Consider the following 26,972-nt stretch of genomic DNA (forward strand, 5'->3'; position numbering starts at 1 on the left):
TTAGATTTGTTTGAAAATTTGGCACTAAAATTTGGTGTTAAACACCAACCTAACCTTCCTTTTTTCTAAGTCCCATAACAAACATTTCTATAAAAGGCTTTATTGTTTAGCATAAAAGAAAGTAGGTTAAATATGTTAATCATGGCCAACTTGCGCTCTCTGTAAATTGCGTCCAAATATATAGCATATGTAGATATTTAGGAGGGGGATTAACAATTAACTCATTGAACTAAGTACACCAATTTTGGTAATATTAAGCCTGCCAGCACCTAAAACTCACCATGGGGAGATGTGAATATGATTCAATTGGCTTCAAGATAAGAAGTATACATGGATGCAAATGGCCATAGTAAGCTGCCATTCTCCATCTTCCTATGCCTCAATGCCTCGCACTTTAGTAACAGTCTTGGAGTAAAAACAAACATTATTAGATGCTTAAAATATTAATAGATGATATCCTTAAAACTACATTCAAGGACTCTTCCTCAACCCCTATCCCCTAAGACTTTGCAACAAAAAAAAAGGGTTTGCATCCCCTTAAACATTTCTAAGATCTAAGACCTAGCTACTAGATCTTATGCATTATTTTAATTATATTTTGCACTTAATTTCTTGCATAACCATTCCTGAGTATAAGCCTATTTCTAAGATCAACATTTGTACTATTACATTCCATTGTTCCATTCGACAGATCACCTAAATTAAGCTTATGGAACTACGAGTATATTAAGAGAAATGATAAATCGCCAAAAATACTAGGAGCCCATGCCACTTTAGAATATGAAGTCCTAACCTCTCATCAAAGAGGTGAGAGGTAGGTAATACCAATAGACAAAATATGGATGATCATGAAGAGCTTGATATCCCCAATGAATTTTAAAGGATGTTATTCTCAAGGATGGTAGAGTTTTGCATATGCTTTTCTTGAACTCGAACATCTTAGGACCTCAATCTCAGAGATCAAGCAGCCCTCACTCCGAAATTGAAATCCACATTACAATAATTAGTATATGCTCCGGTAAGGATTTAGGATTAACCTTGTGGGAACAAGAAGAATTTTGGGCTTCGAGAATCTAACTCGCAAGAGGAAGGATAATTTGATAATTTAAACTCTTAATTTTCAAGAAAATCAAAGATGTTGCCATGCGACGAGGTATACGTGCATGGAAAATTTAGGCTATGGCATTACCATTCTTCTTCTCAAGACTCCATTCTCAATTTCTTAGTTAATTTGTCATGGATTGGTGACTCTTTCTAGAAGTGCAAGGCTATTATTTTTCAAAAGGTAAAATTGATAATTGATGCTTTGATAGACCGGGCTATGCCTTTAACCTTTGTCGGCCAGGATTTTAAAGGGATTAAAAATTATAATCGAGTCCACCAAAGAAGTGTTGGCGGAGGCCGGTGTGGGCCAAGTCAGTAAGGCTTGCCCACGGCGGAGGCCGATATAGGCTAAGTCGCAATCGAACGCCGGAAGGGCACTTGGGATGGTTGGTTTAAAGACTATGGTTAAGCCTTCACTATTACCTGCAGGTTTTAGTGAGATAGTAGCGCATACGGTCCTAACAGTGGTATCAGAGCCGGCGACACGGGTTCGATTCCCAGGATAAGCGATTAAAAAAAAAAACACCCTTGCTTGGGGGGGGGATTGTTGACGGAGGCCAGTATTGGCCAAGTCAGCAGGGCTCGCTTGCTGGGGGGAATTGTAGGGGTGACAAAATATGACCCGACCTGCCAATCCGACCCGTGTTCGACCCATCATAAACAGGTTCGGGTTTGCCTAAACAGATTCGGGTCGTAAATAGGTTGACCTGTTTAACTTGTTTATTAATTGGGTCGGATACAGATTTTAGTTATTGGACTCGTTTAACCCGTTTAACCCATTTAATCTATAAATATTAAATAATTTTTTAATATGTGTCCCTTACAAATCAGTGAATCATGGCCACCGTGTTTTCGGAAAACAGTTTTTCCCTTCAGCCTTTCGATTTCCTAATCCGTTTTCGGTATCCGGAATCCATCGCTCTCGTTGTCACCGCTCGAAGCCTCAAATCTAGTCTCTGTTCATCATCACCTACAAATCCGGTAGGCCGATTGACACTCTCATCGTCGTTGCTCGAATCTCTCTAGAGTTCTTCTCTTCCTCGTCAGCGAGATAGGATTTGGAGAATCCGAAAAATATAGGGTTTTTTCGGCATGAGGTTGGATGGATGAAGGATGCCGGAGCTCCGTAGCAGAGTGCGGAAGGGCCGAGCGCAAGCGAACCCAATAGTCTAGGCCGAGAGGCCGACCGCTGCCAGGAGGAGGAGGGCTCAGTGATGGCGGCTCGGTGCAGCGCTGCAACGGCGGCACAGCGGCGGTCGTGGCAGATCTCGAGGCGGTGGTTCGATCGGTGAAGCTCCGACGGCGACGCAGCAAGGCGGAGGCCGCGGGCGGTGCGGGGTGGCAGCTCGGGCACAGCCGTGGCGAGGGAGGCTGATCGGGGAAGATGAGAAGGAAATTTTTTTTTATCCTTTACGGCTTTAACCTCCCGCCTCTCTTTCTCTCAGTCTCTCTCTCTCTCTCTCTCTCGTTTCTCTCTCTCTCTCTAGATCCACCAACGACCGACTCCTTGGAATCCTCGATCATCGGCGGCAGAGAGAGGAGTCGGTCGTTGGCGGGTTGGCGGAAGGAAGGGAAGGCGGAGCCGCGGAAGTGGGTTGCGGTAGCATGAAGAAACTAGGGCTGGCTGCCCCAAATTTTTTTTATTAAACAGGTTAAACGGGTCGGGTCGGGTTATCCGTTTAATAAACATGTTGGGTTCAGGTTGTAATTTCTTAACATGTTTAATAAACAGGTCAGGTTCAGGTTTACAATTTTCTGACTCGACCTACATCTGATCTGACCCGTTTATATCTGATCCAACCCGATTGCCACCTATAGGGAATTGTTGGTGGAGGCCGGTGTGGGCCAAGCTAGCTGGGCTCGCTTGCTAGGGGGATAGTTGGCGGAGGCCGGTGTGGGCCAAGTCAGAAAGGCTCGTCCGCGGCGGAGGCCGGTATGGGTCAAGTCGTAATTAAACGCCGGAGGGCGCTTGGGATAGTCGGTTTAAAAACCATAGTAAAGCCTTTACTATTACCTACAGGTTTTAGTAAGATGGTAGCGCCTACGGTCCTAACAAAAAGCATCTTTCAATCCTCCTTTTCAAAAATGGCGGTGATCTTGGTCGTTCCAATGTTGCCTGCTTACAACATTTTCTTCCACCAATATTACTCCAGCCAATCTTGTATGAGTCCTTAGAGACCAAAAAGAGGCATCTTTTTGACAACAACCTCCATTCGTTGAAATATGAAAAAAAATTATTAGTTTTTCAATGCCCACTGGAAGAGAGAGACCCTTAGAAGCTGCCACGAACGTAAAGCATTAATCGGAACTCTCTTTTCTTCCCGGACGTTGCCTTTCATTTGAAGTATTGTAAAATCATGCACTAAAAGCGTAGAAAAGATAACAAGAGATCTTTGAAAGAAGTGAAAAAAAAATTCTCATATGCCAACGAACCAAACCCCGCTTTCTAATTCTCTGTTCCTTTATGGCACGCCAGCTACTGAGGCCACACTTTTTTTTCTCTTGGTAGGACCATCGTTGGGCCACGTACCATTACTCATCAACATCATGGACTTCCACCTTTCAGAGCCCAAATGAGATATGCCCACAAATTATGAATTTCTTTCTTGGAGATTGCTGTCATGTTTCTTTATAATTTTTTTTATCAAAAATGGAGGAATCCTGGCTGTTGATTATTAGTGGATATCCAAAAAAAATTTCTTCAACCAGTTCCTTTTTATTATTGGGAGAAGAAGATAAAAGACCGACCGACATTGTAGAAGAGTAATAGCACTATGCAACTCAGCCATCGCCGACAACGTCGGAAAATAGTAGCCCTTTCGTGGTCTACCATTGATAGATGAAGTGGATCCATCAAGAAGATGAAGTGCTGGGATATAGCAAATTAAATCACCCTGACCTTTAACAGATGCAAAATCATAGTAATTATTAGCCTTAGGTTTTTTTTTTCCAAATTACACGTACGTAGACTTCACATCTACTATACCAGTTGTCATGAAAGAATTCAGGACCGTTCATTCTATGATGGATAGTAAGTAGAAATTTGAAAATTTATGCTGCAAAAATTATAGGGTTCGTTTGGTTAGGTTTGTTAAATTTTAGGATTATCTGGTGATTCATAAATATTATTTATCTAAAAAAATAATTACAAGAAAAAAATAAATATTATCACATTTAGTTGGTAAAAAAATTATTTTGAAAAATGGCATCAGAAAAAGATTGCTATATCTGGTTGGAGGTAATCTTAAATAGGATTCGTTTGGTTAGATTTGTCAAATTATAGGATAATTTGATAATCCGTGAAAATTATTTATCTAGAAAAATGATTATGGAAAAAAAATAAATGTTACCATGTTTGGTTGGATCAAAAAATATTTTAGAAAATGGCATCAAAAAAAGATTGCTATATTTGATTGGATGTAATCTTATATGATGATATTGCCAAATTTCTAACAATATTCTTGAATAAACGATTCAAGTAATAATATTTTTTTAATCAAATTCTTGGCCATTTATAGCCCACTCAAATAAATTCTATCAATATTGGCTATTAAAATATATTAAAATATATTTGCATAAGTTGATAAATATTTTAAAATTAACTACACATATATTAAAAATATATTTCTTATTATAAATAAATTTTAGTATGTTTTGGTATATAAATAAATATAATTAATTTTTAATAAATCTTATGCTAGATTTATTGATAATTAATAAATATTTCTTAATTATTTATTAATAATCAATTTTTATTAATAAATATATTGATATATTAAATATGTTATTATTTATAAAGTTTATTAATCAATGTATTAATATATTTACATATATTAATATAATATTTATTAATATGGTTAATATTAAATATATAATATAACTAATACAATATTAATATAATATAAGTAAGGGTACTTCCCTCACGAAATGATAATTTCAACTTACCTTCTGAGTAATTCAGCATGGAAAAACAAATACCAAATTTCTGATGGTATTTGTTTTACATTCTTCTTTAGAAAAATAGACATGGAATCTATCATTTTTCTCACCTATTTTTGGTATCGAATATGGAAATCTTATATGAGATTTATGTTTTCATGATAGATTATCTCCAACTAAATAGGCCTTGTGCAATTTCCTTCTTCTTTCTCTCTTTTTCGTAGATAAAGGCGAGTGTGGCGGCGCTGCCATCGATGACCACAAAAAATTCCCAACATAGACCAGACGTCCTATATTTATGTCTTGTTATGATGTAGATAATTTCCAAACGCAACTCCCAAGGGATTATAAATAGAGGAAGTAGAGGAGGCCCAAGGAACAACCAATCTCCTTGCATTACATTTCAGTGATCTCTTGAAAGAAGTATACAATGACCAACCCGGGAAGCAATGCTCCAGCAAGCAAGAACCTCATGCAAAGTGATGCCCTTCAGAGGGTCAGTTCTTTTCTCCTCCTCTTCTTCTTCTTGGAGATGATTCTCTATTTATTTGGAGCTTTTCTTTTCTTCCAACTAACCATTCTCTCCTTTGCAGTACATACTGGAGACAAGTGTTTACCCACGAGAGCATGAGCAGCTTAAGGGAATGAGAGAGGTGACCATCAAACACAAGTGGCAAGTTCTAACTCTAATGAAACCCCATTGTCTGCTAGAATCTATGGAACTATTACCACTTATGGCAATTTCATGTCCTGCTTCAAATGTGGCAGCATATCATGCACACCATTATAGTGGTTCAATTATCAACATTAAAGTGGCGAAATTACATTATTATAGAAGTATTTGGTAAATGGTTATTTTTGAATCTTTTTGTTAAAACATTAAGGACTAGTTCAAGGTGACTATTGGAATTGATACTTGTTGGGGGAAAAATGGATTGCCTCGAAACACGTGAACGCATCGCCAGCACGTGACTGGAGGCGCCCGACCTGGAGGTGCCCGACCTGAAGGCGCCCGACCTGAAGGCACTCGACCTAGAGGTGCTCGACCTGGAGGTGCCCGACCTGGAGGTGCCTGACCCCGAGGCGCCCGACCTCGAGGTGCCCGACCTCCAGGTGCTCGACCTTAAGGTGCCTGACCCCGAGGCACTCGACCTCAAGGCACCCGACCTCGAGGTGCCCGACCCCGAGGCGCCCGACCTCGACATCCCTGACTTCAAAATGCCGAGTCGACCTCAGAAGGCCGACCTTGCCATTCACACGCTACGGCCACGCCCTACGACAACCTTACCGCACCATGCTCCACTCGCCAGCCATTCCACGACATATCAACCAGGGACCATTTCCTGAGCGACTTTCAGCAATTAATGCGCATGGCCTCCGCAGATCTTCGGCTTACTCAACAATTAATGTGCACGGCCTCCACAGATCTCCGGCTTACTCAAAATCTTAAGCCCTCCACAACAGCCAGTTGACTCACTCGACTACGCCCAGTCACCTACTGCAACTCATTGGCTCCAGTCTAGCCCTCCACGGCAGCGCATTAATTCACACGATCGGGCTCAATCATGACGGTAACTCATTTAATTTGCTCCGTCACATCACAGGTAACTCTGTACCCCTTATAAAAGGAAAACCTCTCCCTCTTAAAGGGGGATCTGAACTTTGAGAACTTGAAGAAATATAATCTCTCTCCCTCTCCACAATAGCCCCCTCTGACTTAAGCATCATAGGGCCAGTGCCGGAAGTCCCAGCCACCGGCTTCTTGCAGGTGCCCTGGAGGATGCAGCCTGCCGGCGTACCGCTACCCGCCACTCTTGCCGGAGCTCCTCCTTCTCAGCCAGTGGTCGCCCCCGGGTTCAATTTCCAGCAACAGTTGGCGCTAGAGGAAGGGCCCGAGTCGCGGCCATGAAGCTAAGGAGCAAAGGAGCTTCCAACGCCTCCCGGCGTCATGCATTAAGTTCCGGACACTCAGTCCAGAATTCGCCGTCAAAACCTTCGGCGGACCCAGTCCCCCAAGTCCAACCGGAGCAATTCAATGTTTTGGTACAGCAAGTTCAAGTTTTGGCCACAGTAGTCCAAGGCCTGCAGCGTATGGAGGCTCTCCCTATGCCGCCTCCACATGTTCAGGCCCATCCAGTTCTCCCTCCAAATGGATCGGCGGCCAACAATGGAGAACGACGCTGTTATCAAGACTCAACCCAAGCGTCTCCCTTGAGAGAACCGCTAGGGAGGAGTCTAGACAAAAGGCCGCAGCCTTCGGAGGCAGAATCAGCTCCAGGCGAACCAGCGCCGGAGCAGACCACCGTGGCAGTTCCCCGAGGTGGGGAACTCGACAAGAAGATCGAGAGGCTCGAGCAGCAGATCGAGGCGCTCCACAGTCAGAAGGCAAGGCGCGAGGGTGACTTCGAGTTTTCCACCAGATCACCTTTCTTCCGCCAGATTGAGGAGGAATCGGTCCCACCACGGTTCAAAATGCTCCAGGTAGAGCCCTACAATGGGACAACCAACCCCCTCAACCACCTGGAGAGCTATTGGGCCCTCATGGCACTCCAAGAATCCTCAGAAGCCGTGCTCTGCAAGGCCTTTCCTGCAACACTCCGAGGAACGGCTCAGCTTTGGTTCTCCGGGCTGAAGCCGAGCATCGTGTCCTTTTTTGAACAGCTCGGCAGGCAGTTCGCCACCAACTTTGCTGCCAGCCGACGTCAGCGGCAAATGTCAGACTCCCTCTTTGATATCAAGCAGAAGGAGGGAGAGCCCCTCCAAGACTATCTCGATCGCTTCACCGCCGCAACCTGGGAGGTCCGCAAGCTCGACCAGTCGATAGCCATGTCAGCGCTAAAGACTGGAGCTCGGTCCTATACGTTCCTTTTCTCTATCGAGAAGAACTTCTCCGCCGACTTCACTGAGATGCTGGTCCGAGCTCGAAAGTACGCTGACCGCTAGATCCAACTTCGTCCGGACCTTGACCCATCCCCAAAAGAAAAATAGAAAGAAGAAGGAGGAAAAACAGAAAAGCGAAAAACCTCCGAGCGGACGCAGGCAGAAGACCTACTATGAATTTTACTGGGGGCACCAACGGCCAAAAGAGAAGAAGCAAGACGATCACCGAAAATCACCTTGGAACACCTCCGGGAGATGGACGAGATGGCTTTGTCACCAACGCCTTCTCCCATTTGTTTAGTCTACTTCCTAAGTTACGAGCATGACATGCGCTAGACTTTTTTGGACTAACTAAGCAGCTGTTGGGAGGAAAGTAAGGGAAAACTCTGAGTGAGGAAGACGATAGCTGCAGCGGCCAAATAAGAACTTTCTAGGGCTAAGTCAGGGGGTTTATATAGACCTTTCCAACGGCCCAGATTGGCAAGACCGGATCCCACCTTCTATCCAGATCGCGCCATGTGTCGGCTCCGAAAATCGAAGCGACATACCAACCTGGATCGACACCTCAAAAGCCGAATCGAGGTGGCATCCCGTCGGATCCCGCAACCTCATCATAAGCCCACGACGTGAAGCAACCTCAAAAAGTGAAAGGACGTGGCCCCGTCTTCTCTCATTAAAGATGCCCCGAAGCACGCGAAACGCCAGAATAATTTAAAGCTACCTAACCCCTACTAGTACAATAAAGGCAACTACTTTCCTCGCTCGAGCTCGTAAGCAGCTTAAACTCAGAAGTCGGAGGGTAGTGTTGGGGAAAAAATAGATCGCCCCGAAATACGTGAACGCATCGCCAGCATGTGACTGAAGGCGCCCGACCTGAAGGCGTCCGACCTGAAGGCGCCTGACCCCGAGGCGCCCGATCTTGAGGTGCCCGACCTCAAGGCGCCTGACCCCGAGGCGCCCGACCTTAAGATGCCTGACCCGAGGCGCCCGACCTTGAGGTGCCCGACCTCAAGGCGCCTGACCCCGAGGCGCCCGATGATGCAAAAATAAAATTGTTCTCCCAAGTGCAGGAGAATCGCACAAGTAGTAAATTCTCGGGAGTCCGAGGTCGAATCCTCAGGGAACGAAATATATATGAGATTATTTAATATAATTTTAGATTAATTAATTCAATAAATTTGTGGATTAAAATTATGTTTTGATTTTCAGAAATTAAAATCGGAGAACAATATAGCAATAAACAAAGTTCAATAAAATAAAGATGGTAGGGATCTGGAATCCCCCTTGACGATATTGCATCCAAGAAATAAACTCTATGGTTCTTGATTAAAAATGAGTGGTAGGATAGATCTAATCATGGTATATGTTTCATGAACATATGAACTCAATTTCTAAGCATTCGTCGTGCTTTCTACGTCTACGACGAATCAAATACTAAAGCAATCGATATATCAATAATCATAATCCATTTAAGAACTATCTACGAAATAACTATGCATGGATCAAAAACATATCAGTAAATATAATTCATTCAAGGCAAAAGTTTAGAGTTTACTTCAAAGAGCAATACATCGAAGGTTCATCCATCTCCCTCCCTAAGAAATTAGCCGGCCATAAACATAAAAGGAACTCCCCTGTTCCTCTTCCTTCTTTTTTTTTTTCTTTTTATTTTCGGAAACAGGGGCTCCCCTGTTTCTCTCTTTCTCTATTTTTTTTCTTTGTTTTCAAATGAGAGCTACCCTTTCCTTCCCAGCCGAGAGGGATATAACAAGCTGGCTTTTTGATCCTCCTCTCGCATGCGGTGGAGATGGCCGGATGAGATGAATCCACGGGAGACGAGTATGGACGTGGACGGCTGGGGTTGCTTGCGAACGGAAGGATGAACGCGTGGATCCGGAAGAATCAGGTGCTGGAATCACGGACTCGGAAGCTGGATTTTTGCTGGGGACTGAGACGCAGATGAAATCTGGATGAAGCTGTAGATCCGGAAGAATCGGATGCTGGGAAGACGCTCCACGGGATGTTGGGGGATCTGATGCACAAAATCATCACGGACGGCTGGATTTTCCATGCGGACGCGATGAAGGAGGCTGATAGCGGAAGATTCACACGCGGACGCGATGGTCTGGGACTCGGATGATACGCTAGATGGTTACCGAGCTGAAGATGAAGCTTGGACTCGTGAAGCCTAGACGAATGAAGCTTGATCGTGGAGTGTTGGAGCGTGGAAGCTTCGGAATGCATCACGGGAAGGAGCTAACGGACGGAAGCTGAGATTCGGGATGTTGGGAGGCTTCGTGGACACACGGAAGAAAGAACTGATCGCGGGTTCCAAGAGGAGTCGGGATGCGGACGATTAGATCATGGATCCTGGGACGCGGGCGCTGGGAAACTTCACTGGAGATTTGCATGCGGAGAAGACGGACGCGGTGGAATCGCTACGGACGCGTGGATGGGCTTGCGGGAGAGGCGGACTCAGAGGCTTCACGGGATGCTGGGGCTCGGGAGATTCGCAAACGGATGCGGAATGGACTGGCTCGCGGATGCCGTTGATCACTCGTGGGAGGATGGGTTGCACGCTGGATGTGGCTGCACCTAGTCGGCTAATGCTCCTTCTAGTGTGCAACTGGGACTGACCCCATGTGGTTGGCTGGTCACCTGTGGTGATGCATATTTTTGGACCCGATGCGAAATTTAACTTTGATTTACGATCACCTGCACCCTACAAAAATATAATATTAATGCAGCATTTTTATCATTTTTTTGTTAGCAATAATACTAATTTAAGGGATGTATAGATCGCACTTTTGTGCTCTCATCACACCCCCCAACTAGCTTATTGCTAGTCTCTAGCAATTAACGAGTAAATACTAAAATGAGAGTGCAAAAGGTGTGGTCTAACCTATGATGTTTTATTAGAACTAATTGCATAAAATTAAGATAAGTACTCACTTTCGTAGGAATCACATTGCACTTAGCACGTGCAACAAGCCATTAAACCCCTAGGTTACCCTAGTGGACGAGTGTTATCTCGTGAGGATTTTCAGGGATGTTACCCACAAACATCATGAATTATATGACATGAGATTCTAATAAAAATAAACCCTAAGCTAATACACATGTAATTAATGGACAAATATTTTCAAGTATGGCAACTGTCAAAGCAAGGAATAAAAATGATCATATAGTGTGCATGAAATCGCATGATTTTCTCAGAGTACTAATACCTCCACCACAACCGGGCACCGCCTGAGTTTTAGGTGCACTACTCAAGCTCACAAATGTTTTCTACAATTTGTTAGAACCTGATCCATCAAATTTTTAGAATATCACATGTTGTCTAAATTTGTCAAGAATGGTTCACATGTAAAGAAAGAGCTATCAATCCCAACTAAACAACCCGGGTACACAGAGGTCCAATACAATGGAGTCAAACCAGCCATTACCACATGTCACTAGGTTCAGCCTAACCAACTCATTCATGCTTATTTTTATTTATTTATTTTTTTTTTCAATACACATGACAACTACAGCTATCCAACCCCATTAGGCTCTAGCAAGGTCCATGTAGCGAGCTTTCAGTCAATGACCCCCGATCCAGTTGGCTCAAGACATTAGGTGAAACACCCCTCGGACTTAATTACTCGAACCAGACTACGCCACGAGGCCAGAATTGTCATCATAAGTATATATATATATATATATATATATATATATATTTTTGAATAATAATTATGCAAGAAAAGAAATGGTAGACTGAACCATATAAATATTTTTATTATATATGTGACTGCATCGTGACTATAGGTCAACCAAAGTCGGATCATAAGGCACCTAAGTAATCTAGTCGGGATATTCAACCTCTATCTTTATGTGAAAACCAAATCCTGAACCTTATGGTACGAACAAGGATACTCATACTTCTTTTATGGATAAGGCTAACAAAAATGCAGTTAACAAATATGAACTCCTGAGGCCTTCCTATTGTCATTAAGTACACGTGTGGGGATCTAATAATAGGTCTCTGATCAGTCATAGTATGCATGTGTTCCTTGCCTTAATAGTTGCACACACTCAATATGAAAATACATGTGCATTTGCTTAGAAAAGAAAGTAATAGAATAAATCAAATGCAAAAACAAGTTTTTTTTTTTTTTTTGTTTTTTGATCAAAAACATTTCCCTCCCCCCAACTTAAACATTGCATTGTCCTCAATGTAAAAAAAAATGCAAGAAAATTATATATGAGAGACAATAGAGAAAATAATAGAGAGAAGAAGAATACCTTGAGCTGTTGATTTCCAGAAAAGAAGACCTACAAAATAAGAAGAAAACTAGAAATAAAAGAAAAAATTTAATTCTAACTAATATACACATACCTTGGCCGTCATGCTCTGTCATAAGAAGGCTCCTCCAAGGGAAAGGAGTCCTCTTCATCTGCAAAATTCTCAAGAAAAGGTTTTAATCTGTGTCCATTTACCTTAAAAATTTGACCATCCTGTGGATTCTCAATTTCAACTGCCCCGTGTGGAAAAACAGTTTTTACAATGAAAGGACCTGTCCATCTTGATCGTAACTTTTCAGGAAACAGATGTAAGCGAGAGTCATACAAAAGAACTTTTTGTGCAGGTTCAAAAGATTTTCTTAGAATTGATTTATCATGCCTAATTTTCATTCGTTCATTACAAAGTCTAGCATTGTCATACGCATCCCGACGAATTTCATTCAACTCACTTAATTGTAATTTTTGAATTAAACCAGCATCTGACAATTCAAAGTTCAATTTTCTAATGGCCCAATATGATTTATGCTCTAATTCAACAGGTAGATGACATGCTTTTCCATAGACTAGCCGATACGGGGACATACCAAGAATAGTTTTATAAGCAGTACGGTAAGCCCACAATGCATCAGAAAGTTTTAAAGACCAGTCTTTGCGTGATGGATTCACCGTTTTTTCTAAAATTCGTTTAATCTCCAAATTGGCTAGCTCTACTTGGCCACTAGTCTGCGGGTGATAAGGAGTTGCAATTCTATGAGTGATACCGTACTTTCGTAATAGGATCTCAAAAGGCTTATTACAGAAATGTTTTCCCCCATCACTAATTATAACCTTGGGCATCCCAAATCGTGAAAAAATATTTTCTTTTAGAAATTTCAAAACAGGTTTGTGATCATTAGTTCTACAGGCAACAGCTTCTACCCATTTTGACACATACTCAACACCAACTAAAATATACTCATATCCAAACGACGGTGGGAATGGGCCCATGAAATCGATGCCCCACATGTCAAAAATTTCAATAGCAGTAATGGGCTGAAAAGGCATCATTTGCCTATGAGTTATACTTCCAACACGTTGACATGGGTCACATATCCTACAGAACTCGTGGGCATCTTTAAATAGTGTAGGCCAATAAAAACCACATTGTAACACCTTAGCTGCCGTCTTCTTAGATGCAAAGTGTCCTCCGCAAGCACTGGCATGACAAAAAGAGAGTACACTTTGTATCTCATGATCTGGTATGCATCTTCTAAAGATTTGATCATTGCAATACTTGAACAAATAGGGGGCATCATAATAATAACTCCTTACTTCACGCAAGAAATTATTCTTATCATTCGATCCCCAATGCTCCGGCATCCGGTTCGTGCAAATTAAAGGGCTAATCCCCTTCAAGTCTGCAATAGACCACCCTAAAGCTCCTCTATGATTCTTTAGAACACCAAGTAATTTTCTTTCTTGGGCATGATCAAGATCAGATGAGATGATTATAGGAAAAGTGTCATCGGATCCAAGAAAGGCATACTTGAGTTCCTTCGGTAAAGGTTTCAACTCGAGCTTAGGTGCTTGTTCATGGGATGGTACTATCTTTGCTCCTCGAGATGGCAAATGTTCAAATTCCTCTATTCTCGGTCTCCACCCATTGACCATCATGACATCCGAGTTATCTAAAATAGGTGGGACCGTATCATCAGCAGTACCTTCAGAACACCAATCTATCAAACCATTGTCGGCCGATTCAGTAAATGTTTCTTTTAACAAATATTCTTCCGCAATGGTTTCAACCCATTCAACTTCTTTACTTTCTTCATGATCACTGGGTTGTTTACCTATACTAAAGACGTTCAGTTCCAAGGTCATATTTCCAAAAGAAAGCTTCATGACACCATTCCTACAATTGATCAATGCATTAGAAGTTGCAAGGATTGGACGTCCTAAGATGACTGGAATCTGAGATGGTGAATTGGAAGCCGGATGTGTGTCCAGTACGATAAAGTCGACAGGAAAATAGAACTTGTCTACTTGGACCAACACATCTTCGATAATCCCTCTAGGGACCTTCACTGACCGGTCAGCTAATTGTAAGGTCACAGTTGTTGGCTTCAACTCACCCAAACCGAGTTGCTCATATACCGTATATGGCAACAAATTCACACTCGCTCCTAAATCTAACAATGCTCGCTCAATCCTAAAATTGCCAATGATGCACGAGATAGTTGGGCAACCTGGATCCTTATATTTAGGGAGAATGTTATGCTGTAAAATTGCACTTACATTTTTAGCCAAAAATGCCTTCTTCTTGACATTTAAACGACGCTTGACAGTGCATAAATCTTTTAAAAATTTTGCATAGGAAGGCACTTGTTTGATTGCATCAAGAAGAGGTACATTGATTTTTACTTGCTTAAAAAGCTCAAGAATTTCAGAGTTTGGTTCAAGCTTTTGCAAGGGCTTTAATCTTTGTGGAAATGGTGCAGGAAAAGGACATTCAATTTTTTCAGTAGATGTTGGTGCTTCAGTTTCTTCATTATCCTTTTCTTTTGTCTTGGGAGGGTCAAAATCAGGTATGACTTGAGTTTGTTCCGGGATTGGTCGGTCAATAACCTTACCACTTCGCAAAGTTATTATACTCTTTGCTTGCTCTTTATGTGAAGTTGAAGATGATGCATTACTACCGCCATAGATTTGAGGATTAGGTTGTGGTTGAGCTGGTAGCTTACCCTTCTCTTGAGCACTTAAAGCAATGGTCAGCGTTGTCAGTTGATTTCTTAAGTCATCATTGATTTTAGCTTGACCTTGCATGAAAGATTGCAAAGTTTCTTTGAGATTGGGTTTTTGAGGGGGTGCGTGTGCATAATGAGGTTGCGGAGGTGGAGGAGTTGGGTTATATATTTGTTGAGGTTGGTCATTCCTCCACCTGAAATTTGGATGGTTCTTCCATCCAGGGTTGTAAGTACCCGAAAAAGGATTATTAAAAGATTTTTGATATGTATTCATAACATTGGCCTGATCATGCAAGACTTCCTTGAATGCGGGTATTGTGGGGCAATCAGTGGTGAGATGGCCAGGCATCTCGCAAATCCTACAACACTCGTTGTTATGCTCTACGGTCTTGACGGGTTCAATTCTTCTAAGTTCAATTTTCTCTACCTTCCTAGTAAGGGCTGCCATTTTAGCCTGAATATCATCTTGAGTACTAAGGTTATAAAGGCCCCCATGTCCAATGTTAGTAGGCTTAGGCAAAGATTTATTCACTCTATCCCCTGTATCCCATAATTAGAGGTGGGCAATGGGCCGTTCCGGGCCGGCCCGGCCCAGGCCCCCCGGGCCCAAAAACTAAACGGGCCGTGCCCGGCACGGCCCGTCCAGTACGGAAGGCCAGCCCGGCCCGGCCCCAGGCCCCTCTATTGGTGGGCCGGGCCGGGCACGGCACGCCACGGGCCGTGCCAGGCACGGCCCGTAACAGGCGCAAACGGGCCGTGCCAGGCACGGCCCGCAACGTCTCCAAGCGGGCCGTGCCAGGCACGGCCCGTAACGGCTCCAGACGGGCCGTGCCAGGCACGGCCCGTCTGGAGAGGGGGGAGGAAAATAGCCGTTTCCAACGGCTATTTTCGTGAAAATGACCCTTTTACCCCTTCCAACAGTCCAATAACGGCTGAATTGAGGGGTATTTTGGGAAAAAAAATTTTTGAGCTTCTATAAATAGCCCATTCCTCCCTCATTCTCACCACACCAAACCTCTCATTCTCTCCTTCTCTACTGCTATTATTTCTCTCTTCTAAAGTGCTCTTCTAGCAATTTAATTTTTAGTTTGTTCAAGTGCTACACAAGAGGAGGTTCCTGTTGAGAAGAGAAGGTCGCTTCTGTTGAGAGCACAAGAGGAAGCTCGGAATCTCGGCTCTGCCTCTGCCCTCCGACCCTCTACTCAATTCCTCCTTGCGGTTAGTTTTTATTTTTTGAATTAATCATAGATATGTCATCTTTTGAGGAAAGTCAGTTTGGCATTCCTGTTTCTGAGGGAGAAGAAACTAATCCCCAACCACCTGTTCCTAGTTCCTCTAGAACTGGTGAACCGAGTGAAGGTCAAACCTCTTCTCGTAAGAGGACTAGTACTGTATGGAATGAATTTGATAGAGTTATGGTTGAGGGAGTCTGGAAAGCTAAATGTAAAAAATATGCCAAACTTTATAGTTGTAGTAGTAGTGGGGGAACAGGGCATTTAAAAAGACATCAAGAGAGTCATAGGATGCATGATTCTCATGCTCAAACTCAAAGTACCCTTAATATATAAGGGGGATTACTTGTAGGTAATTTTGCATATAATCATGAAAATCAAAGAAAAGCACTTGTAAAATGGATAGTTAAGGATGAATTACCTTTTAGTTTATGTGAATCTTTTAATTTTGAAGAATATGTTCAATTAAACCTACAACCTGCTTACAAAAGAACTAGTAGGCGTACATTTAGAAGAGTAGCTATGACCAATTTTTTAGCAATGAAACAAAATTTAATTGAAACACTTTCTACTTTAAATGTAAAAATTTCATTAACTTCTGATATTTGGTCAGCATCTGTAGGTAGTAATTGTTTTATTGCCATTACTGCTCATTATATTGATAATGATTGGCAATTAAATAAACGTATTCTTGCTTTTCGTGCTTTTGATTTTCCACATTCTGGGCAACAAATTTCAAATATAATTTATCAAACTGCATGTTCATATAATATTAATGATAAAATTATGTCTATTACTTTTGATAATGCATCTAATAATAATTCTGCTGTTGTATTATTAAAAGACTCATTGCATCCCATATTAGATGGAAATTTACTGCATATTAGATGTGTATGTCATATCTTAAATCTTTCTGTTCAAGCTGGCATGGGCATGATTCAAGATGTGATTTCAAAAATTAGAAATGCAGTTTCTTTTATTCATGCTTCTAGATCAAGACTTCAAGAATTTAAGGAATTATGCATAAATCATGGTAAACGTTTTAAAAAATTTAAACTTGATGTAATTACTCGTTGGAACTCCACATATAGCATGATACATGATGCATACCCATATAAAAATTTATTAAGTGCATATATTAATGATCGTGGATTAGGATTTACATTGACTGAAACTGATTGGAATAAAGAAAAAATTTTGGAAGATTTTTTGCTTAGTTTTTATAATGCTACCAATGTTCTTTCTGGTATTTATTACCCTACTTCATGTTCATTTTTACAACAAGCATATATAATTAGTCAAAAATTTGCAGAACATAGATATGATGATGTTTTAATGCCTATTATTGACCTAATGGAATCTAAATGGAATGAGTATTGGGACAGGATATGTCCTATGCATAACTTAGCTGCTGTATTTGATCCTAGAGTTAAATTAAATGGCGTGCTAATTTTACTTGATGCATACTCTGAAAATATGAATCAAGATGCTGAATCTGCTAAAGATGAGGTAAAAAAACTTCTTTATGATATTTATGCTATATATGATGAAAAAATTCGTGGATCTAGAACACAAATACAAACCTCTATTTCTCCTTCTAGTAGTTCTCGTTCGTCATCTATTTTTTCATTCATTGCACAGAGAAGACACACACATGCTTCAAGTTCCTCTTCATCTTCTTCATCTTTAAGTAGTGAACTAGAATTTTATTTACGAAATGATCTTCATTCTGCATATGATGAAAATCAAATAGAAAATCTAGATGTATTATCTTGGTGGAAGAATGTTAGAAATCAATATCCTGTTATGTCTGCAATTGCACGCGATATTTTAGCTGTGCCGATGTCCACGGTAGCATCGGAATCCGCTTTTAGTGCAGGTCGGCGTGTTCTTGACGAAAAGAGAAGTAGGATGACGGGCGAAACGGTGGAGATGCTTCTCTACTTCAAGGATTGGCTGGATGCTGAGGCAAGACTTCAAGATAAAGATGGACATAATACAACATCCTCTGATGATGATGATACAAACACTACTGAAGACTGAAGACTGAAGACTGAAGAGTGAATACTGATTCACTGAATCACTGATGATTAGTAAGATTTCTTAATTTTTTATAATTGTACATTTTTATTGTATTATGGAGGTCAGACCAAGGTCCAAACCTCGGCCCTTTCTTAGTTTCTTATTATATTCTAGAGGTCAGACCAAGGTCCAAACCTCCCTTCATGTACCATTTTGATTTAAATTAATAAACTGGTAGGGGTCTATGCCAAACCCCCCACCATTAAGGTGGCTTTATATTCATAAATCATAAATTCTTAGTGTTCAATATTTATTAATTTATTAAAAAAATTTATGAAGCATTAATTTTTATCGGGCCGAGCCGGGCCCAGGCCCGGACCGTGCCAGGCCCGCGTGCCAGCCCGGCCCAGGCCCTTATGGGCCGTGCCGTGCTGGCCCGCGGGCCGTGCCGTGCTTGGCCCGCGGGCCTAGACCGGGCCGTGCCGGCCCAGGCCCGAAGCGGGCCGTGGCCAGGACCCTCTAGCCCAGCATGGCCCTCTCAAAGGGGCCGTGCCAGGCACGGCCCGGCACTGTAGCTGGCGGGCCGTGCCAGGCACGGCCCGCTTCGTGCCGTGCCGTGCCGGGCCGTGGGCGGCCCGGCCCAGTGCCCATCTCTACCCATAATTGTGCAGTCTCTGAGAGAGAATCTAAATAATCCCATGCCTCATCGGGTTGCTTTTCTAAAAATAGACCATTACACATAGTCTCTATAAATTGTTTTAATTGTGGAGACAACCCTTCGTAAAAGAAACTAATGGTTCTCCATGTTTCAAACCCGTGATGAGGACAAGAGAGAAGCAAATCTTTAAATCTCTCCCAGCATTCATAAAATGTTTCATGGTCTTTTTGTTGGAAGTTACTAATGTGCCTTTTCAAAAAATTAGTCCTTTATGCGGAAAAGAATTTTTTCAAGAATTCTCTTTGCATATCCTGCCATGTTCCTAGCGATCTAGGTCCCAAGGAGTTCAGCCATGTTTTGGCTTTATCCTTCAAGGAAAAAGGAAACAAGGTTAATTTAAGGACATCTTCCGATACATTTGGCACTCTAAATGTGATACTAATTTTCTCAAAATCCTTAAGATGAAGATAAGGGTTCTCGGATTCCATTCCATGATACTTTGGCAGCAATTGAATTACTCCTGGTTTGATTTCAAAGTGTCCTACATTTTCAGGAATAATCATGCATGAAGGTTGACTAGTCCTAGTGGGATGTAAATATTGTCGAAGTGTCATAACTGGGGGTCTACCTTCATCACCATGGTGACTTCCTACATCATCAGGAAAATTTGCCATCTCACAAGGTGTGAGATACTGCGAAGGAATTTCAAGGATGTGTCCTAAGGGATGATCTAAAGTTGTACGACTTAATCGACCGGTGTCGTCCCTATCCCAACCTAGCATACAAAATTTCAGAGTTTATTTATTTGTTTGTTTTTTTTTTGTTTTTTTTAATGATTATCCTTGATCTTTTCTTAAAGTTCTTATCAATTTTCAAGTAGCAACAAGGGTTAATGAGATATGATGATAATAAAATTCTGATTCTAAACAAAAAAATTAAACACAGAAAATTCAAAGCAGACAACAGCAAAGTTTATATTAATTTAATGGTCGTAAGAGTATCAGAATATCAATCAGACCGTTCAGATGAAAGAAACATGTGTCCTACAGCAGCTGACGAAATTTGAGTGCAATCAGACGGTGGATTACTCAGATATCAGGGTTTGATGTAGACTGTGCAGGGAATAAAAAAACAGCAATAAAGATTTTTTTTCTTTTTCTTTTTCGAAACAAAAAGACTAACTACTAAAGTACTAATTAAATCTAAAAATTATACTAATAAATCAGCCGTTCTCCGGCAACGGCGCCAAAAACTTGATGCAAAAATAAAATTGTTCTCCCAAGTGCAGGAGAATCGCACAAGTAGTAAATTCTCGGAAGTCCGAGGTCGAATCCTCAGGGAACGAAATATATATGAGATTATTTAATATAATTTTAGATTAATTAATTCAATAAATTTGTGGATTAAAATTATGTTTTGATTTTCAGAAATTAAAATCGGAGAACAATATAGCAATAAACAAAGTTCAATAAAATAAAGATGGTAGGGATCTGGAATCCCCCTTGACGATATTGCATCCAAGAAATAAACTCTATGGTTCTTGATTAAAAATGAGTGGTAGGATAGATCTAATCATGGTATATGTTTCATGAACATATGAACTCAATTTCTAAGCATTCATCTACGACGAATCAAATACTAAAGCAATCCATATATCAATAATCATAATCCATTTAAGAACTATCTACGAAATAACTATGCATGGATCAAAAACATATCAGTAAATATAATTCATTCAAGGCAAAAGTTTAGAGTTTACTTCAAAGAGCAATACATCGAAGGTTCATCCATCTCCCTCCCTAAGAAATTAGCCGGCCATAAACATAAAAGGAACTCCCCTGTTCCTCTTCCTTCTTTTTTTTTTTTTCTTTTTATTTTCGGAAACAGGGGCTCCCCTGTTTCTCTCTTTCTCTGTTTTTTTTCTTTGTTTTCAAATGAGAGCTACCCTTTCCTTCCCAGCCGAGAGGGATATAACAAGCTGGCTTTTTGATCCTCCTCTCGCATGCGGTGGAGATGGCCGGATGAGATGAATCCACGGGAGACGAGTATGGACGTGGACGGCTGGGGTTGCTTGCGAACGGAAGGATGAACGCGTGGATCCGGAAGAATCGGGTGCTGGAATCACGGACTCGGAAGCTGGATTTTTGCTGGGGACTGAGACGCAGATGAAATCTGGATGAAGCTGTAGATCCGGAAGAATCGGATGCTGGGAAGACGCTCCACGGGATGTTGGGGGATCTGATGCACAAAATCATCACGGACGGCTGGATTTTCCACGCGGACGCGATGAAGGAGGCTGATAGCGGAAGATTCATACGCGGACGCGATGGTCTGGGACTCGGATGATACGCTGGATGGTTACCGAGCTGAAGATGAAGCTTGGACTCGTGAAGCCTAGACGAATGAAGCTTGATCGTGGAGTGTTGGAGCGTGGAAGCTTCGGAATGCATCACGGGAAGGAGCTAACGGACGGAAGCTGAGATTCGGGATGTTGGGAGGCTTCGTGGACGCACGGGAGAAAGAACTGATCGCGGGTTCCAAGAGGAGTCGGGATGCGGACGATTAGATCATGGATCCTGGGACGCGGGCGCTGGAAACTTCACTGAGATTTGCATGCGGAGAAGACGGACGCGGTGGAATCGCTACGGACGCGTGGATGGGCTTGCGGGAGAGGCGGACTCAGAGGCTTCACGGGATGCTCGGGAGATTCGCAAACGGATGCGGAATGGACTGGCTCGCGGATGCCGTTGATCACTCGTGGGAGGACGGGTTGCACGCTGGATGTGGCTGCACCTAGTCGGCTAATGCTCCTTCTAGTGTGCAACTGGGACTGATCCCATGTGGTTGGCTGGTCACCTGTGGTGATGCATATTTTTGGACCCGATGCGAAATTTAACTTTGATTTACGATCACCTGCACCCTACAAAAATATAATATTAATGCAGCATTTTTATCATTTTTTTGTTAGCAATAATACTAATTTAAGGGATGTATAGATCGCACTTTTGTGCTCTCATCATCCGACCTCGAGGCACCCGACCCCGAGGCACCCGACCTCGACATCCCCGACTTCAAAATGCCGAGCCGACCTCAGAAGGCCGACCTTGCCGTTCACACGCTGCGGCCATGCCCGGCGACAACCTCACCGCACCATGCTCCGCTCGCCATCCATGCCATGACATATCAACCAGGGACCATGCCCTGAGCGACTGTCAGCAATTAATGCGCATGGCCTCCGCAGATCTCCGGCTTACTCAACAATTAATGTGCACGGCCTCCACGGATCTCCGGCCTCTCAAAATCTTAAGCCCTCCACGACAGGCAGTTGACTTACTCGACTACGCCTAGTCATCTATTGCAACTCATTGGCTCTAGTCTAGCCCTCCACGGCAGTGCATTAATTCACACGATCGGGCTCAACCATGATGGTAACTCATTTAATTCGCCCCGTCACATCACAGGTAACTTTGTACCCTCTATAAAAGGAAAACCTCTCCCTCTTAGGGGGATCCGAACTTTGAGAACTTGAAAAAATATAATCTCTCTCCCTCTTCACAATAGCCCCCTCTGACTTAAGCATCGGAGGGCCGGCGCCGGAAGCCTCGGCCACCGGCTTCTTGCAGGTCCCCCGGAGGATGCAGCCCGCCGGCGTACCGCCACCCGCCACTCTTGCCTGAGCTTCTCCTTCTCAGCCAGTGGTCGCTCCTGCGTCTAATTTACAGCAACAATACTGAACTCAGATTGAGAGCAAGATCTTATTTTATGTGGTTGAGAGAAAGAAAAGGTTGGAGCTGTTCTTGGGGCTCCAACCCTAACCACCCCGGTCCCCCCCCTCTCTCTCTCTTATATATATATATATATATATATATATATATATATATATATATATATATATATATGCAATTTTCTCCTGAGAGAAGAAAAAGGAAAAAAAAAAGACATCTGTATTTAGCCAACAAACACTGACATAGTCTTTACTACAAATTAAATAAGCACAAACAAGAGTGAAAGAATAAAAATAAAAGAAAAAAAATAGGGGAGCAAAGCCAAGGCTGTACCCAGCCCAACCTAGTAGTTCAAGAGCCTAATAGCACATTATCCTGGGCCATTCCTAATTTAGCCCAATCCAACAATATTCTAACATTTTAATTGCTCATAGCTGGCTTTCTTGGAATCTCACTGAGATATTTGCACAGTATCTCCGCCTGCATGTTCTCACACTCAGACCAGAGATTACCTCCATCTCCACCTGTTTCCACAAGGTACCTACTCTGCCTGCCATCGCAAGCCTTCCTTTCATCTCCCAAGTAGACTTTTGAAGCCATGGTTTGCCGGCCGCCTCTACGACCACCGTCTCCATCGGGGGAAGCACTGCTTATCGACCGAGCTTTGCCAAACCCTAGCTATCTCTAGTCCTTCACTTCCATCACCTAAATCATTGGTCGAAAGTCAATCACTCGTATATATATCCGGGTCCTAAAACATCTAAAAAGGCTAGCCAGAATATATTATTTAGTTTCTTGGTCTTGTATAAATATCCAAGGCTTTTTTGGTTCAAAACAGATATCAAACTAAACAAACGTCCATACAGGCTTTGAAAGCGAGGATTACAGCATAAGATTTAATTCTATGTAGAATAATTAGTGGGTTGTAGATGGATTGGTAGGCGGCGAGGGAATCTTTTTATTAAAGGACTCTTTTCTTGGCCTCTTTGCTAGCTGCTGGAATTAGCATGTAAATGCTGCAAAGGTATGAGACTCTGTTGAAGGATCTTGGAACATTCAAGTTACCTTACCTCTTTTGGACCAATTGGAGAATTTGATTGATTCCTTGATGGAGATTGTCCAACCCTTCTTGACAAAGATGCTCCTAAATGCTGCTCAATGATTCTATGGTTCTCTTTAAGATCTTCTTATAGATTTCTAGAAAGAAAGGATGCATAATTAGCATGATCTTGTCTACTCTCTAAAACAATGCCATGCTTGAAAAGCTCAAAGTGGTTGTGTGGCGAGGGAGAAGGAATATAATATATGGATGAAAGGTTGGTAAATAGGAAGGTGGTGTTATTAAGTATAGCGAAACTGAAACCAGCAAATAATTGTTATTGTACTGTAATATTGCTAAAACCATTTAGGAACCATTTTTAAGAGTCTTCAGGATTCATGGTGGGGCTACCCCACTGGGAGAATGATTGGAGAAAAAAAAGGATATCATAGAATAAAACACAAAGATCTTCATAAAGAAGACTAGGTGGATTAGGTGAAATATCTAGTCGATCCAAACGATGATCATTTCATGGAAGTATTGGTTCCAACAAAGTGGAGAGAATATTATATGCACAAGAGAGAGGTAAGAATCCAACAATTAAGAGATGTGGGTAATCGCCCTTGGGAGACACCAAGGTTTCTATGGCAATTTTTTGTTTTTGCATATGTTTTTAATGAATTTTGATAGGTTTCTCTCCCTTCTCTTCCAAAAAATAGGTCAAAATATTTTTCTTTTGTTAGATCATAATGATTTGATGTTGCCATCAAATCCTTACAATAGGCTAAGAATACCATGTTAATTCAAGATCGATTGCCTATCATCAAACATTATTACATCTAAGTAGGACCCTCAATCTTGAATATTGGATCTTTTGTTTATTGGTGATAAGTTATGCCCTTTAAAGTAATGAGGTTACCCAAAAATATATGGAACAGTGCAATCTTTAATTAATTAAGCATTATTGATGCTTAAAGTTTTATGAGATGATTATAATTAGTTATTAGAGATGTTTTTAAATTTTCTATTGTAGCAGAGGTTTAATGAGCATGCCTGCAGAGGAAGGCCAGCTTCTTTCCATGCTTGTAAAGCTCACGAATGCAAAGAAGATAATAGAGATTGGAGTGTACACAGGTTATTCACTCCTTGCAATAGCATTGGCATTACCAAAAGGGGGACAGGTGCTTCAACCTCTTTCTGCTTTTCCTAACATCCTATTTCTTTTCAACATTATACTAACACTCGTGATATATTAAGTTTATTTTGCATATGACTGGTGTTTTAAAATTTGTTTATAAAGTTTATGCCTTTGATAAGTTTGCATATGATATTAACCCAAGTCATGATCATGAATGAAAATTAAGGTTTAATCTTAGTATAGTTGTCAATTTATTTCGCAATGTTGAGCTATAAAAATATGTCATGACCCCTTGTCCTTCTTATTCATACTCTTGTTGTAGTTAACAGCAATCGACATTGAAAAATCATACTTTGAGATAGGGCTACCATTTATTCAAAGAGCGGGAGTTGAAAACAAGATTAATTTCATTGAATCAGCAGCAATCCCTGTTCTTGATAAAATGATTCAAGAGGTAAGCTTTCACCATATGTCAACAATAATTAAGTATATTATCTTTCTTGGTTCACATTAATTCTTTTTTGTCGTCTGTGCATTATTATTAAAAATTTAGGCAAGGCTATATATGCTTTACCTATTCAAAAATAAGCTAAATATAGTTTATCCCACATAGATGTTAATTGTAAAGTTGTTGCAAAAATTAGAGGACAAAAATTAAAATTTATGTAGGCATAAATGTTATAATATTTGAAATTAAGTATATTTGAGGATATGTACTCATGAAGATACACATTAAAGTAGTTACCAAATCTATCGAATCACTTTTGCAGTGTACTCATATGGAGACAACTATGAAATAATTTCTAGGTTCCCTTTTGTTTCCAAGATATGCAAGTTCATGTGAAGGGAACCTCCCTATATAATGAAGAATTTTTTAAATAGTTAGAAATATTAGTTAAAAACTCCATATTTATCAGTTGTCAGTTATTGAAGAGTGTATAACTATTTTATACTCCAATTATGTACCTCTTATTTATCTAAAGGACCTTGGTTAGGAATTCACTTGATGTTTAATGATGGTTTAAAGAATATTTTCTATTTCATTAGAGCATGGTTTACTAGAGTGTATTGTCAAGTTACTCTAAAACCATCTATATTACTTTAGCATCACTAAGTAAAACAACATATTTTCATATTTTTCAAAACCTTCTTTGGTGGATGCTTGTGTCTTTGAAGCTTTCAAAGTAATAACCTAATACAAGTGTCAATGCACAAAAGGAAAACCATATTTTAATGCCAAAACTAGATTGACATCATATGGCTAAACTATTGTTAACCAAGAGAATTTATGATGGAGTCTTTTATATAAGCACCTTAGGGCCATTGTATTGCGATTGCATAACTTTTTGGATAATTGCAAACAAAGGAAGATGAACTCTTTGATTTTGCATTAGTGGATGCTGACAAGTTAAATTATGGGGAATACCACGAATGTTTGCTAAAACTTGTCAAAGTTGGAGGAGTTATTGCATATGATAATACACTTTGGTGTGGTAGTGTGGCTGTTCCAGTGGATCCATCCAATCCTGAGGAGTTCATTGAAGTTAGAAACCATCAAGTGAAGTTTAATGATTTTTTGGCTGCTGATTCTCGCATTGATCTATCACAAGTTTGTATTGGTGATGGACTTACCATCTGTAGGTGCATTGTCTGATTGCGCAGACTTGATCACATCTCTTTATGCATACTTTATATATGGAAATAAGACATGGAACTATTTAGATATTGTTCCCCTTGAGAATCTTCAGTGTTTACTTGGATTTAATAAATTTTCCACCAATTAAAAAGTGCCTCTTTCTTGATATGTTGGGACGAAGCATTTCATTTTGTCTACACTAGTCTTTAAGTAGAAATGATGCTATTTTTATTTCTAAATACGAATGTACAAATCAAGGGTAATGTGCATAATACATATATAAGAACATATGTTGATGCTTTAAACAATAAAAGGAAAAATGATTGCATCTTAATATCCTTAGGAGAGGGTTATTTATGCTAAGTATATATGAATACAATATGATTGCATACAGGTTTTGTTTGATTACTTGCAGGTTTCTATGAACTGATTCATGCATATAGATAGATATAGTTGTGCTTTTCGTGGAAAAGTAGGCCTTGAACTTCTTAGCAAAGTTAGGAGTCTAGAATTTACTAGATCTAAAAATTACTTTTTAACTCTGTTCGATAACTATTACATGCTAAATTTGAATGATGAGACTAATACTCAT

General features: G+C 41.0%; 1 protein-coding gene and 1 pseudogene across 5 annotated transcripts; both read left to right on the forward strand.

The window, feature by feature from the left end:
* The first annotated feature begins 5,362 nt into the window (after positions 1 to 5,362).
* Positions 5,363 to 26,398, forward strand: LOC120107377 (norbelladine 4'-O-methyltransferase 2-like). 5 transcript variants are annotated; one of them, XM_088719630.2, is made up of 6 exons: positions 5,363 to 5,539; positions 5,637 to 5,716; positions 19,185 to 19,196; positions 24,655 to 24,787; positions 25,067 to 25,198; positions 26,111 to 26,398. In XM_088719630.2, exons 1-6 carry the CDS (start codon positions 5,474 to 5,476, stop codon positions 26,396 to 26,398), a joined length of 711 nt encoding a protein of 236 aa, XP_088575756.2. In that variant the 5' UTR covers positions 5,363 to 5,473. The 5 variants fall into 5 exon arrangements, with proteins under 5 accessions (XP_088575756.2, XP_038976568.3, XP_088575759.2 ...); XM_039120640.3 differs by lacking the exon at positions 19,185 to 19,196 and having other exon boundaries at positions 5,637 to 5,713; positions 24,640 to 24,787; XM_088719633.2 differs by lacking the exons at positions 5,363 to 5,539; positions 19,185 to 19,196 and adding an exon at positions 8,188 to 8,195 and having other exon boundaries at positions 5,673 to 5,720.
* On the forward strand, positions 18,996 to 19,093 carry LOC148703650 (small nucleolar RNA R71; annotated as a pseudogene).
* Positions 26,399 to 26,972: the final 574 nt, after the last annotated feature.

The sequence above is a fragment of the Phoenix dactylifera genome, chromosome 4, assembly GCF_051530095.1.
Source record: "Phoenix dactylifera cultivar Ajwa chromosome 4, Ajwa_hap1_PhDact_Kaust_v1.1, whole genome shotgun sequence".
NCBI lineage: Eukaryota > Viridiplantae > Streptophyta > Magnoliopsida > Arecales > Arecaceae > Phoenix > Phoenix dactylifera.